Source organism: Orcinus orca, chromosome 11 (assembly GCF_937001465.1).
Source record: "Orcinus orca chromosome 11, mOrcOrc1.1, whole genome shotgun sequence".
Taxonomy (NCBI): Eukaryota; Metazoa; Chordata; class Mammalia; order Artiodactyla; family Delphinidae; genus Orcinus; species Orcinus orca.
Genome location: NC_064569.1, coordinates 102,572,708 through 102,586,736, shown reverse-complemented (window position 1 = coordinate 102,586,736; position 14,029 = coordinate 102,572,708). Strand labels below are relative to the sequence as shown.

At 63.5% G+C, this 14,029-nt stretch overlaps 1 protein-coding gene and 1 long non-coding RNA gene across 18 annotated transcripts; one reads left to right on the top strand and one right to left on the bottom strand.

The window, feature by feature from the left end:
- On the top strand, positions 1-13,057 carry DENND6B (DENN domain containing 6B). Of its 12 annotated transcripts, XM_004279613.4 has the most exons (20): positions 1-308; positions 5,284-5,322; positions 5,394-5,436; positions 6,042-6,154; positions 6,594-6,674; positions 7,222-7,327; positions 7,449-7,528; positions 7,617-7,679; positions 7,944-7,999; positions 8,517-8,639; positions 8,722-8,817; positions 8,910-9,004; positions 9,118-9,183; positions 9,315-9,379; positions 9,479-9,568; positions 9,662-9,715; positions 10,056-10,165; positions 10,271-10,373; positions 10,495-10,569; positions 10,651-13,057. In XM_004279613.4, exons 1-20 carry the CDS (start codon positions 147-149, stop codon positions 10,771-10,773), a joined length of 1,743 nt encoding a protein of 580 aa, XP_004279661.1. In that variant the 5' UTR covers positions 1-146; the 3' UTR covers positions 10,774-13,057. The 12 variants fall into 12 exon arrangements, 10 of the variants coding, with proteins under 10 accessions (XP_004279661.1, XP_033261255.1, XP_049550543.1 ...); XM_033405364.2 differs by having other exon boundaries at positions 5,284-5,436; positions 6,632-6,674; XM_049694586.1 differs by having other exon boundaries at positions 9,315-9,715.
- On the bottom strand, positions 2,793-9,482 carry LOC117196451 (uncharacterized). 6 transcript variants are annotated; one of them, XR_007470200.1, is made up of 5 exons: positions 9,341-9,482; positions 7,204-9,064; positions 4,250-6,521; positions 3,098-3,753; positions 2,793-3,001 (listed from the first exon to the last, which is right to left on the bottom strand). It is a non-coding gene; the product is annotated as an uncharacterized LOC117196451 (long non-coding RNA). The 6 variants fall into 6 exon arrangements; XR_007470201.1 differs by having other exon boundaries at positions 3,098-4,533; positions 4,639-6,521; XR_007470202.1 differs by having other exon boundaries at positions 3,098-5,138; positions 5,224-6,521.
- Positions 13,058-14,029: the final 972 nt, after the last annotated feature.

Below are 14,029 nucleotides of genomic sequence, written 5' to 3'. Positions count from 1 at the left end.
GCCGGGCCATTCTGGTCTGAGACGGCCGCTCGGCTGCTCCGCGGAGCCGTCCGGGCGCGCCCAGGCCACCGCCTCCAGTCCGTTCCCCCGGCAACGCCTCGGGCCGTTCCCCCGGCAACGCGCGGCCGTTCTCAGTAGCAGGGGCCATGGACCAGGGGTCGGGCGCCGGGCCCCACCGGGCTCGCGGCTGCCTCGGCGCGCCGTCCTGCGGAGCGCGGGCTCCGGGGGCACCCTGGGCACGCTTCTCGGCCTGGCTGGAGTGCGTGTGTGTGGTCACCTTCGACCTGGAGCTGGGCCAGGCGCTGGAGGTGAGGGGGGCAGCGGGCCGGGGGGAGGCCGGGGAGGGCGGGTCCTGCTCTGTCACCGCCGGCTAGTGTGGCTCAGGCATCGCCGAGGGGCGGCGGGAATCCCTCCGCAGGTGAGGTACCCTCGGGCAGACAGACCCCCCAGGTGGCCTCTTCCTCCTCAGAAACCCTGCACCTGCCACTTCCTGAAAGGTGCGCCCCCAAGCAGAAGAAAAAAAGTTAAGCTGCCAAGACCGCCCTTTGGGGTGGAGGAGCGAAGAGCCCCGCACTTCGGGTGCCCGCAGTGGCACTCTTGGTTTCTCGGCCAGCGAAAAGCCGTGCCCTCTCCCTCCCTCTCCGCCGCCTTTCCCACACGATGATACCTTCTCCCCTCATTTACTCCAGCCAAAATCCCAGGGGTCACCCTTGACTCCTCCCCTCCCTCCACCCCACATCCCATCCGGGAACAAGGCTGACAGCTCCACCTGCAGCAGGGCTGTCAGACTCGTTACCACTGCTACTGTACCCCCAAGTCCAATATTTGTGGCTCTCTTGCTTAAATCTTTGGAAACCTCCTTGTTCACTTAGAGTCTGATCCAGACCCTTTGCGGGTCACAACCAGACCCAAGAGCCATCTTTCTGTTCACAGACTCTGCCCCCAGCCCCCCCAGCCTGGGGTGTCCCCACTACCTGCAAGGCTCTTCCCTACCCCCACCCGCGTGGGTGTAGATGAAAACATGACAGACTCAGGGAGGAAGGCCTTCTGGAGTAATGCAGGCCTGGGGGGACGGTCTTCTCCAGGCCCTGAAGGCCATGACATAGACCATGGAGCTGACCAGGGCAGGGGAGGCTGTGAGGTACGCTTCAGCACGCTGTCAGAAGGAACTTTCTGAGAACCCAGGAGGTGGCGCATCCGTGACTGCAGTTGGTTGAGATGAGGCTGAGCAGCCATCGTTGGAAAGCCAGCGTCAGGGGGAGAGGGTGTTTTCCAAGGCCTTGCTGAACTCCATGAGGCTGTGGGAAGCCCAAGTCCTAACAAACAGCAAGGGCGGACACTGCCCAGCTCGCTGTGGAGACCGCATTCCACCACACCTGTCCCCACGTGGTGCACCAAATTAACTTGACGCAGGGACCTGAGCACAGAGAGGTGAGGTGATTTGCCTAACGTCACGGAGCCCACATTCCTGCTGGTGCCCAAATTGTTCCCAATAAAATCACAAGAGAGTCTACTGTTTCCTTAAGGCATTCTCATGTATAATTTTCTAGGACTTAACCATTCAGGCAAGAACTTGTTAGTTAAAGGCTCCATGTGCTTGGGCTTCTGAGCTTTCCTGAGGCTGTATAGCTCAAGGAGGGAGTGTTGGGGGGACCCACGGCCCCTACTAATCATCAAGTCTGTGCAGGAGTCGGGCAGTGCAACCACACGACGCTCATCAGGTTTGCATCTTATCTTTCTTCCTCTCCCCTGGAAATCATGAGGAAGGTCAGCGGTCATTTCAGCTGCGTCCACAATCACTCATGGAGCATCTGCCCTGCGCTCGCTTATTCCGGGCTTGGCCTGGCCGAGCACCACAGAGGCTCTGGCTGGCACTGTGCTTGGCACTGGGACATGATGGAAGACCCAGGGACTGCCTTCCAGGAGCTCATGGATCACGGAGACTCCGTGGACAGATACAGCTCAGAGGAAGGAATGGGGGTTTGGCCATATCTTGGAGGATGAGAAGGAGGCAGCCGGGCAGGGGAGAGGGGGCTGTTTCAGGTAACCCCTCCCCCAAAAAAGCCAGCGAAAGCAAAGGCAAGGAGCCAACCATTCACTCATTCAATAAATCAAGTATTGGGCAACTGCCACCAGCCAGGCCCCACGGTACTGGTGCTGGACACATGGACACAGAGCTGCATGCGATGACAGGGCCCTGCCCACCAGGAGTTCACGTTCTGTGCGAGAGACACAGAGAGTAAGGGGTAAGGACCCCCTAGAGCGCATAGGTATGTTGAGGGGGTCCCACCCATGTGGGTGCACTGGAGCCTGCAGGCGAGGCAGGGATCAGACATGAGGGGAGAGTGGGCAAGGCTGTGCACATCAGCTGAGCAAAGGGCCTGGCTCTGCTGCCTCAGCCCTTGGAAACTCTCCTCTTGGTATCCCCGCTGACCCGAGAAGCCCATGCAGTGAACTGCGGCCCGGGGCCCAGAGGGTCCCTCCTCCCCCAGGTGTCCACATCCTCCCAGCTGCAGCTCCTGCACTGCCCAGTCTCAGGACCCTTTTAGTCTTCAAAAGTACTGAGGGCCCCAAGGGGCTTTTTATGTGCGTCGTATCTATCGAGGTTTCCTATACTAGAAGTTAAAACAGAAAAATTAAAAATGCTTATTAATCCATTTTAAAAAACAGCGGATACCATGTGTAAACGAGAGAAGCCACCGCAATGAGAAGCCTGTGCACTGCAACGAAGAGTAGCCCCCACTTGCCGCAACTAGAGAGCCCACGCACAGCAACAAAGACCCAACGCAGCCGAAAATAAATAAATATTTATTTACTTACTTTAAAAATATATATATTTCCACAAAAACAACCATTTTCAGAAACAAATTCAGTGAGGAGAATGGCATTATTTGACACTTTTACGTCCCTTTTTAAAGGCCAAATAGAAGGCCGCTGTATCTTCACGTCAGCTTCAGTCAGTTCCCCTTGACGGCCTGTGTCACAGCCTCTGGAAGCCACACTGCACACAGTGAGAAGAGAGTGAAAAAGGCAGCTTCGGCCTCTGGGAACCTAGGGCACCCACACCACCCTTCAGGAAGCACTTTCCTAGACGTACCTTCTCCAGCAAGGCGAGGCTCGCTGCATCTGTCTTCCTCAGGGGCGACTTGGTTACAGGAGCTGCAGCCCCTGCAGACTGGCTCCCGTGGAAAGGACAAGACCCCTGTGGTTCCAGGGGACAGGGTTCATCGTGCGGCAGACCCTCGCCCTCTGCCCCTCTCTGAGGGTCCGCTCCATTCCTCTCCTCAGTCAGGCAGGGCCGTCCCTCCATCTCTGCTCCCAGCTTGTGAACAGTGAACTTGGAGCCCTGGGCATGGCTGTGGAGCCTGCTCAGATGCTACAAAACTCCTGTGACTGCAGACCAGATTCAGACCCCTGACCTCAGCTCCGAGGGCCCATCGTGGCCCTGCCAGCTGCCAGGCACCCGCCTTTCCTCTGCCCTTCCCAGCAAGGACGCGCAGGGGCCCGAGTGGTCCTGCGGCCCCTCCTCTCTTGGAGCCATCTCGAGGTACCCCTGTGGGTCCGCCCCACAGACAAATACTGTTTGGCTGGCTCCCCTCCGTCCTCTTGGCCCTTCCTTCTTGGTGCCTCCTTAGCTGACATCTTGAGATTTCCACATGCCCCAACTGTTCCATTATTCTTTGGAGACATGTTTTCACGCACTCCACAAATACAGGCACACCTTGGAGATGTTGCAGGTTCGGTTCCAGAGCACTGCAGAAAAGCAAGTCACACAGATTTGCTGGTTTCCCAGCGCATATAAAAGTTATGGTTACGCTAGACTGGAGTCTATTAAGTATGCAAGAAACACCATTATATCTTAAAAAACAACGTAGATACCTTGTAACAAATATAAAAATGAAAAAGTTTGAGATGTTGTGAAAATTACGAGAATATGATGCAGAGATGCAAAGTGAGCAAGTGTTGCTGGAAAAGTGGCACCTGTAGGGTTGCTACAAACCTTTATTTTGTAAACAATGCAACATCCGTGAAGCACAATAAAGCAAATGTGATAAACGAGGTGTGACTGTACAGTATCTGGTGAGGGTCTACTCCCTGCCAGGGGCTGGGAAGTACCTGGGACACGGTCCCTGTCCTTAGGACACTTGGTGGCAGCGGAGGAGACAGAATAGGCCCAGAGCAGCAAGCCCAGAGCAAACAAAGACAGAAGCTACATTATTACAACAGTGCAAGTCCCAGGGCACAGTACCTTACCATCTGGGGGTTCAGGGCACACCCCAGAGGAAGCCTCATGTCAGCCAAAACCCAAGTCCTCCTCCGCGTGGGAGTTTGGCCGACAGAGTAAGGAGGGGGCCACGCATGCAGGCCCTCAGCTCCTGGCTCCCGGCATAGCCGCTTCCTGGGAGAGCCGTCCTGCTGCACCTGAGCACGGGCCAGGGCAGCAGTGATGCCCAAGGCGCACCAGGTCCCCAGGAGACACTTGGGGGCCTGCAGGGAGTGAGGGCTCTGGAGGTTCCCTGCCTTTTTCCTTTCCTGCAAAGAAATCCATTCTGGCCATTTGCCTGCGTACAGGGCTACTGGCTCCCCTAGAGTGTGGCCTGTCTCCCAGGTAGAGCCTGTCCAGCTGGTCACGCTCACCATACACTCCAGGGGCCTGGGTGCTCCAGGGGTCACACTCCAAGCGGGGAGCAGGCCAGAAGCTCCCGGACCCCTGACTAGCAGGGGTTGGAGTGAAGATGCTCAGAGGCAGGGGTGCCAGTGTCAGGCAACATCTGAGTTAAGACGGGATGGGGAGGCTGGCCAGGCCGTCTGGGAGAGCAGGCCCAGAGGAGCCGCAGAGCCTAAGACCCTCTGGCTGGGTGGGGTTGGGTTCGGAGCGCTGAGAGGGTACAGGAGGTGGGGGCCAGGAGGCAGGGCCCTGCATCCGCTCTAGGCGAGAGAGGAGGCTTTGGGGACAGACTGTCGGGACGTGGGGCAGGGAGGCCCAGTCTGGGCGAGTGGCCTTGAGGGCGAGGGGTGTGAGAAGGGAGTCCAGGAGCTCACCCAGTTGTGCGCTGGCCGAGAAAAGGGAAGGATGGGGGCCAGGAGTGGCCTCGGGCCGAGAGGGGCCTGGGGAGGCAGGGCAGGGCGCTGGAGCCCTGAAGAGAGGAGGAGGGGTCAGCAGGAAGCCAGAGGTGGGGGAGAGCCAGAGGGTCTGACAGTGCTGGGGTGGGGGGGACACACCTGCAGCCCAGCACCAAGCCTGCCAAGCCCATGTCACCGAGTACTCTGTGTCCCCCGCAGCTGGTGTACCCCAGCGACTTCCAGCTCACGGACAAGGAGGTGGGTCCCAGCCCTCTCAGGAGCAGACCTCACCCGGGGAGCAGGCCCTCACTGGCTTTCCTGTGTTTCAGAAAAGCAGCATCTGCTACCTGTCCTTTCCCGACTCCCACTCAGGTAGGCCACCCCGCCTCGCCCCGGTCTGGGTGTCTCTCTGGGGCTGTGGGGAGAAGAAGAAGGAGGGAGATGAGGCTGCCCAAGAGCCCCTGCGGCCAGGCCTGCACAGCCTGTAAGCACCGGTCCCCCTTCCCGCTCCAGGGGGACAGCCAGAGCCCCACGCCGCGGCAGCCGGTTTCCCCGGTTCCCGCGGAAAGAGGTGTCTCTGGGCAGTGGGGTCTGGTCTCCTTCACCCCAGCAGAGGGGTCACCAGGAGCTGGGTCCTGGCCTCGGCTTCACCAGGGCTCAGGTGTCCGGGTCGGCCTGGTTTTCCTCCCCGGGCAGGCTACGCCGGGCCACACAAGCCCCGGCCTGTGCTTGCCCACAGTGCACGCGCTGCGGGGCTGTGGCTGTGCTTCTCTGTGTGCTGAGTTTAAACCCTTAGGTGCAGGAATCTAGACACGGGGACCTCTGTCGGGAGACACAGAGCCGGAGGGCTGGGCTTTTCTGAGGCATTTGCAGCCCGGCAGGGGCTTCGCCCCCTCCCTGGCCCCCCGCCCCACATGCTGGCAGGAGAGGCTCCAGCCCAACCCGGACACAGCGTGAGGGTACCACCTCTTCCCCAGGCTGCCTCGGGGATACTCAGTTCTGCTTCCGCATTCGTCAGTGTGGAGGGCAGAGGCGCCCCTGGCACACGGATGACAGGCACTGTGACAGTGGGGCCCCCGTGTCTCTGCAGGTGAGCCGGGCTGCCTCTCCAGCACTCCTCCCCTGCCCCTGCAGGCCAGGGTCAGGCGGGTGTGAGCGGCCCTTCAAGGCGCCTGGCCAGCCCCAGCCAGCAGGGTCTCCAACTGCCGCAGGCCAGGCCCGGCACCCCAGCCTCGACTGGGGGTGGGCCAGCGCTTCTGAGGACTTGCCAGGGTCCTTGGGGCTTTTCCTGTGCTCCACGTGTGCGCCAGGGCGTGGCTCGGTGTGCAGAGGCCGGTGCTCTTGGGCCCCTGAACCGCTCACCACTGTGTCTGCGGAGATGTCCCTGGAGAGCGGTTGCCTGCCTTCCGGGCCGTGACTCCCAGGCAGATCCCGGTCTGGGGAGAGCACGCAGCAGCCTGCGTGGGGGTCCGAGGGGGCGGGTGGGAGGTGAGCAGTGGGCGTGGCCTGGCCGATACCCCTCCTTCCAGAGGGAGCCCGCACACTACTTTGGCTACGTGTACTTCAGGCAGGTGAAGGACAGCTCTGTGAAGAGGGGCTACTTCCAGAAGGTGAGCAGCTGGTTGCTCTGGGGTAGCCCCAATGAGAGTTGGGGGCCAGCAGCCATCGGGAGAGGCTGATGGTCTGGGGGGTGGGGGTCCTGAGCCTCCAGGAGCACCCACCCCTCGGCAGCCCTAGCCACTTGGCCCTGGGCGGGGGCCACCGTGCCACTTGGGGGCGGGGGCGGCCTCTGGAGAACAGGCTCCGCTGCCCCTCCCTCGCCCAGCCCCGGCTCTAGCCCAGGCCTCCCTGCTCCTCGCTGAGGGAGGAGGGGGGCCCTCGTCACACTTTCAAGATTAGGACGACTTCAGTCTTGAATTCAGACACCAAAAGCAAAGGCTGCTTGAGCCCCGGGGAGACCATCCCACCATCCTGGCCCACGTGCATTTCCCTCTGAAGGCCTGGGGTTTTCTAATAGCCTGGAGTCCCAGGTCAGGCCATTCCTGGGAAGTCGGTGGGACACCCTGCCCTGGGCGACCCTGGATGAGCTGGGCCTCAGGGGTCCCTGCAGGGTCCCAAGGGGCTGGGGCGACATCTCACCAGCCCTGGGCCCTGCAGTCTCTGGTGCTGGTGTCCCGCCTGCCCTTCGTCCGGCTGTTCCAGGCGCTGCTGAGCCTGGTTGCCCCCGAGTACTTCGACAAGCTGGCGCCCTGCCTGGAAGCGGGTGAGTGGCCGGCAGGCGCTGCCAGAGCTGCCTCGTCATCATCCCAGCTGTAGCTCCTGGTGGCTCCGGCGGGCAGCTTCCTCCAGGACAGGCTTCTGACGCTGGCCACCTGTGTTCACAGTCTGCAATGAGATTGACCAGTGGCCGGCCCCTGTGCCGGGGCAGACCTTGAACCTGCCTGTCATGGGAGTCGTCCTCCAGGTGAGGGCTGCCTGGCTGGGGCGGGACGGCCCCAGTGCGCGTCGACACGCCACCCGGCCCCACTGGCAGCTGCTTCCTTCACCCATAGGTGCACATCCCATCCAGCGCAGACAAGCCTGAATCCGGTCCTCCAAAGCAGTGCAGCCACAAGGTGGGCGCCCTGCTCCCAGGCTGACGGCCCCATACCTGTCTCAACCCTCAACCCTCCCACCTGCCTGGGCCTCCCCACCTCACCTACTGGGGGGTGGCCAGACCCCAGACACAGGGCCTGCGTCTCCGTGCAGGGCTGTGGGGCGCCGGGAGGCACGTGGGTAGGGACTGCGGCCCCCGGGACTCTCCCGGGATGACCTGTGCTGCTCGGGGCTTGTGAGGCGTCATCCTCCCCCCGGCCTGACCCCACCCCCCTTCCTCTCAGAACCTGCTGCCAGCCCCAGTCGTCCTCACCAGTGTCCATGAGCTGGACCTGTTCAGGTGAGCCTGGCAGGCCACCACCTGCTGCCCCGGTAGGTGATGAGTGATCCCACAGGGCTCAGCCCATCGGGGTGGGGGCGCTGGGGGACATCAGGAGTTAACCCCCCGCCCGTTCTGAGAGGGAGAGTCTGCAGAAGAGGAGCCCGGTGCCCCGATGTCTGCCCCCAGAGGAAGTGGGCACCGTGGGCAGGAAGTCAGGTCCTGGCAGGCAGGAGCAGGGAAGGGAGCAGCTGTGGTGAGAGATGCTGCCAGAGGGGCCCTCTCTGGGGGGCCATCAGAGGACCCCACCTTTGGAGACCCTCTGGCCCTGTGCTGGGGCCAGCGGGAGCCAGGGCTGTCGGTTTCAGGCATGGCAGGGGCGCGAGGCCAGGCATCTTCACAAGGCCTCACGGCCGCCTTCCTCTGGAGTGAGGCCCAGCCTTCACCCAGACAGGGCCTGCCTGGGCCTGGGTCGGGGCAGGTGGGCAAGGGCTGGGGAGCCTCCCACCCGGCCTCCCCAACGCCCCCGCCGGCCCAGGTGCTTCCGGCCCGTGCTGGCCCACGTGCAGCTGCTGTGGGAGCTCATGCTTCTTGGGGAGCCCCTGCTGGTCTTGGCGCCCTCGCCCGCAGTGTCCTCGGAGATGGTGCTGGCCTTGACCAGGTGGGTCGGGCGGCAACGCGAGGGGCCGGGGGCCCCGGACCAGCCCTGCGAACTGACTGTCCCTGCGGGTCCCTCCCCACAGCTGCCTGCAGCCCCTCAAGTTCTGCTGCGACTACCGCCCCTACTTCACCGTCCATGATAGCGAGTTCAAGGAGTTCACGACCCGCACGCAGGCCCCGTAAGTGCCGCCCTGCCCACCCTGCGCCCTGCGCCCTCCGCCTGCGTCTGCCTCTCCTCCCTCCCTCCCTCTCTCTCTCTCTCTCTCTCTAGACCAAGCGTGGTCCTGGGAGTCACAAACCCTTTCTTTATCAAAACGCTCCAGCACTGGCCCCACGTTCTCCGCATCGGGGAGCCCAAGATGCCAGGTGAGGTCCCCGGTCTCCACCCAAGGGTCCTGGGAACGCGGGGCCTCTCCGGGTCTGCGCCTGCGGAGGCGGAAGCAAGACCCTGAGGCCCGGCCATGGGGCGTGTCTCGTAGGGGACCTTCCCAAGCAGATCAAACTGAAAAAGCCCTCAAGGCTGAAGACCCTGGACACCAAGCCAGGTCTGTGCCCCTCCTCTCCTCCCGGGACCCAGAGGCACGCCTTGGGGTGGGGTGGGGCGGGCAGATGTGCTGGCACGGCTGAAGGGGGTGCCCCGCCCCCGGGGAGAGCGCTGCCATTCTGCCCTCCCCAGGCCTCTACACTGCCTACACGACCTACCTCCACCGAGACAAGGCCCTGCTCAGACGACTGCTTAAGGTACCGCTGGGGGGTGCTCCGGGGGCGGGGAAGCTGGGCTCGGTGTGTGAAGGGGGCGCAGCTGGCCTGCTGTGGCTCAGCCCTCGCCCCGCCCCCCAGGGCCTGCAGAGGAAGCGGCCGTCGGACGTGCAGACTGCAGTGCTGAGGCAGCACCTCCTGGAGCTCACGCAGAGCTTCATCATCCCTCTGGTGGGGCCTGGCCGGCGGGGAGGAGGGCGCCGGGCTGGAGGGGCAGGCAGCAGGCTGTGGCCCAGACTCAGACTCACTCCCCTTCCCCCCCAGGAGCACTACATGGCCAGCCTCATGCCCCTGCAGAAGAGCATCACGCCCTGGAAGGTGTGGTCCAGGGAGGGGCTGGGAGGATGGGTCCTATGCCGATCCTTTGGGGGGGGGTGTCTCGTGGGTGTGCAGGAGCCCCTGGGGCCAGCCCATCCCCACACCCGCAGGTGGCCCTCACAGAGAAGAGAAATGCGGGCCACACGGATGGGGGAGGGGTTCGAGGCCCTCTTCTCTGGGAAGGGTCACCCTGGGATCTGTCCCTGCAGGGTGGGGGCTGGGGGACACACAAGGGGCCCGTCTGCCAAGTGCCCTGGGGAAGGTCCTGACCAGCCAAGGTGCGGGACCTGCGAGGCCGTGCCTGCCCCCAGCACCCAGGCTCACCCAGCCCCTGTCTCAGACCCCTCCCCAGATCCACCCCTTCCGCCAGGATGACTTCCTGCGTAGCCTGGAGCGCTCGGGGCCCCAGCTCACCTGCCTCCTCAAGGGCGACTGGCTGGGCCTCTACAGGTGGGTGGACAGTAGGTAGGGTCCTGGGGCCCCTGCTGCTGGTGGCCGTGCCCATCCCTCAACACACAGCGTCAGCCCACACCTGCTGCCCCTTGCCCCCCACAGGCGGTTTTTCAAGTCCCCCCATTTTGATGGCTGGTACCGACAGCGGCACAAAGAGATGGCCCAGAAGCTGGAGGCCCTGCACCTCGAGGCCATCTGTGAGGCGGTGAGGGGGGCGCTCGGCTGCGGGAGAGCACAGGGGCCGGAGGAGAGTGCAGGGGGGGCGGACACAGGCCCAGAGCTGGGCGAGAGCCTCGGCGATGGAAGGTCCCATCTTGTCCCCGCAGAACCTCGAGATCTGGATGCAGGACAAGTCCGAGGTGGAGGTCGTGGATCTGGTCCTGAAACTTCGGGAGAGGCTGGTGAGATGCCTCCCAGCCCTGCCCCACCTCGGCCAGCCAGATGTGAAGGTCGCCTGCCCCTGACCACCGCTGCCCCTGCAGGTTCGGGCACAGGGCCACCAGCTCCCCGTGAAGGAGGCGACGCTGAAGCGGGCGCGGCTGTACATCGAGACAGTCGTCGGCTCCCTGCCCAAGGACCTGCAGGTCGTCCTGTGCCCTCCCTAGGATGGGGCCCATGGCCCGGGGCCTGGCTGCCCCTCGGGGCCTGGGTCTGGCCGAGATTCCCTCCCCCCAGTCAAGCATGAGCTCCCCCACCCAAGCTTCCGGTTGCCCCTGGTCCCCCACCTGGCACCACCATCATCCCAGCAGACAAGGTGGCATTTGGAACTACAGCCTGGCCCCTGACTGTTGGCGGATCACGTGCTGCAGAGCCTCCCCTCCCCCTGGGCCCCACCTGCCCTCTCCAGGGTCTTAGGCAGGGGTGGGGGGCAGGCTGTGAGCCCTGCTGATCTGATCTGGGCCAAGGCCACACACCCCTCCAGGAGCCCATCTGCCCAAGCCCTGCAGGCCCAGGCGTTGCATCTGATGCGTCCTTTAGACCCACCAGGCTGCCCAGCTCAGGACGGAAGGAGGCGGCTGACAGGCAGACCCCTCTCCTCACACAGCCCGCCCCCCGCCTGTCTTGCCTGGGGGCTGAGGGGGGAACCTCGCCTGCGGTCATCACTTGGGAGGGGAGAAGCCGCTTTGCCCGGAGAAGAGCTGTGCCCTGTGGTTCGCTGGGATGCCGCCAGGACCCGCGTGGCTGCCAGGCGGGTCCAGGGCATTGTCTTTGTTCCACTCCAGGGACACCCCACTGGGCACCTTCTCCATTCACTCTGCCCTGCGCTGCTGCTCGTCGGCTGGCAGGCCCTCGAGTCACCCCCGTGTCCATGCAGCCCCACAGGCAGTGAGGGGCTTGGACTCTAGCCTGACCAGGCCCGCGGCCTTGGGGCACCACGCTCCTCGGCAAGGAGTGAAAGCCCCTCAGAAGGGATCCACGCCCCCATATGACACTTTGGAGCACTGGGCCAAGCAGTCACGTGCTGTCAAAGGCACCATCACAGCTCAGCGCACAGTGGCAGCTGGTGGGGGGCAGGGCAGGGGGGGAGGCGCGGACCCAGAGCTGCAGGCCTTTGGGTAAGTCCCACCGAACCCAACCCCAGATGCCTCACCTGAGGCACAAGGCCTCGTAGATGCCCGCGTGGGCCTTGGAGGCAACCTGAGCTGAGTCCTGGCTGAGCGATGGGGTGCGGGAGGCAGGCCGAGCGGGGGGCTTTCCCTTCTCTCCTGATTCCCCACAGTCCGTGTCCTGGGATGGAGCAGTGACGCAGCCACTCCTCCCAAGCGGAGTTCGGTGGAGCTGCCAGATGACAGAGGCGCTGGCCTCAGAGCTGCCAGCGTCGTCTTGTCCGGCCCTGACCACTGCCTAGGACAGCCCGGCGCGTCTGCAGCCTGCAGACAGCTGAGCTCGGCCTGGTGTGCGACCGCAGTCAGAGGACAGAATCGAGGCAGCAGAGGGAGAGGCGAGCTGGAGGCCCTCAAGTGAGGAAGGACTTTGTGGCCCCAGTGCCACTTTGGAAAGTCTGCCCTGCTGTCTGGCCGTGAGGGGTGTGCCCCGGCACATTGCACGGTCCCTTCCCTTGGCTTTCTGAGGGTGACTGCGGGTGACGGAGGGCTGCAGGGGAGCGGCTGCAAGGGGGCCTCCGCAAAGCCCTCAGGGACTTTTGCCTCCATCGACCCAGGAAGGCACAACCTGATTCCCCCGAATCCTTGCATGCTCCCTCGAGGACTGCTTGAGTCCACGCAGCAGCCCCTCACAGCGGCTTGTCCTCAGGAACACTGGTGCAGCGGGATGTCGGGGGAGGGACGCCTGGCAGAGTGGGCAACACTGCCCAGGGTGGAATCCAAAGCTGAAGGGTACAGGTGGGAGGAGGTCCCTCCCCTGGAGTGCCTGCGGCTGTGGGGGGGGCCTCCTCCTCACAGCCTGACCCCCCTGCCCAGACAGGGGCCTGAGGGTGCGGGCTGGGGGTGGAGTCCTGCCAACTCCATCGTCTCCCCCATAAGACCCCGGGTTCCCTCTCAGGATCAGGTCAGCTCCGGCTGGGCTGAGCCTCTGTCCCCCCACCAGGCTGGGGACAGGCAGTGAGGAGGGAGGAAGGGGCAGGAAGATCAAAAGAGGCAGACCCACCACCTACTAGAGCCCCGTGGACAGGAGGCCTGGACGGACAGGAACCAGTGGTCCAAGAGGGCGCTGTGGTCGGCGGCCAGTATGTGAAGCCGCCTGCTTTTGGGGATCGTGTGTGGGCCTGGTGTGGTGGCCGGGATGGGGGTGGGAGGGCAGTGGGCTGATGCAGGGACAGGAAGGACAGTCTTCACCCCCAAGCTTCCTGCACTCTATTTAAAGACTCCGTTTTAGTCTGCGATGGTGGACTTCCCACATCTTTGGTATTAAAATGTCCTTCTGTGACACCGTACTTGCCTTTTAACTTCCTTTTCTGATAAAAAGTTGGCATCCCTATCAGAGCCTGGTAACTTTAGGGCCCTCTTGGTGGGGCGTTGGGTGGGCCTTGCTGTGGACGGGTTCAGGGCTAAAGGGGTGAAGGTGTGGCCTGGCTGGTTGCGGGTAGGGGGGTAGCAGAAAGAACTAGTGAGTTGACCCTCTCCAGTGGCTTCATCTGAGCTGGGCGTTCCTGAGCATCGGGGGCAGGTCCCAGGCCCGGGTTGGGTGGGGTGGGCAGGAACGAGTGGGCTATCTGCCGGGAACGGAACGTCTGGGTGGAGGGCAGGTGCCCAAGGAAGGGGGGTCCCAGTGTGGGAGTACAGGTTAGGGCTGGGGAATGGCCCCACGTCCTCCCTGGGTCCCCAGCTGCTGCTCAGCACAGCGGGGCTTGTGACTGCAGACTGTCCTGAGGGGAGCAGGACACACAGGAGAGCTGGCCCCACAGGGGTCCCCAACTCTGCTCAAGTTGTGGTGGGAGTGGCCAGGGGCATCAGGACCAGGGTTGATGGGGGCTGCAGCGCCCAGAAGTGGGGCAAGCTCTAGTCCAGAGGTGGATGCCCCAGGGAGAGGCTCGGTCTCACCACCCACCTCCAAGCACTTCAGCAGGGGTTGACGGGTCCTGGGTGTGGGTGGAGGGAGGTGGAAGGGAGGCGGGGGAAGGAGGGCGCTGGAGGCCAAGGACGGGTTGCGAGGGGACCCAGGGCAGGCGTCGTCTTCCCCTTGGAAGTTGAGGGACAAGGCGCCGCAGCCCCCAACCGCCCAAAGGGTAGGAGTGTGGCCGGCATGTTCCCCAGTCGGAGGGTCGGGGTGCCGGGGACCTCGGTCTTGCAGGCGTTCTCCCCTAGAGCCCAGACTTGGGCTCCTCTGGCGCGAACCTGGACGCGAACCGGGCCGAACCTCCCCGGCGACGCGGCGTACCCGCCCACTGCGGCCGCCAGGCGC

Coding starts and splice junctions, on each gene's coding strand:
- DENND6B (XM_049694585.1), top strand. CDS start 147: ATGGACCAGGGGTCGGGCGCCGGGCCCCACCGGGCTCGCGGCTGCCTC. Junction 9,005..9,117: donor CGGGGAGCCCAAGATGCCAG/GTGAGGTCCCCG, acceptor CGTGTCTCGTAG/GGGACCTTCCCAAGCAGATC. Junction 10,166..10,270: donor GACTGGCTGGGCCTCTACAG/GTGGGTGGACAG, acceptor TGCCCCCCACAG/GCGGTTTTTCAAGTCCCCCC.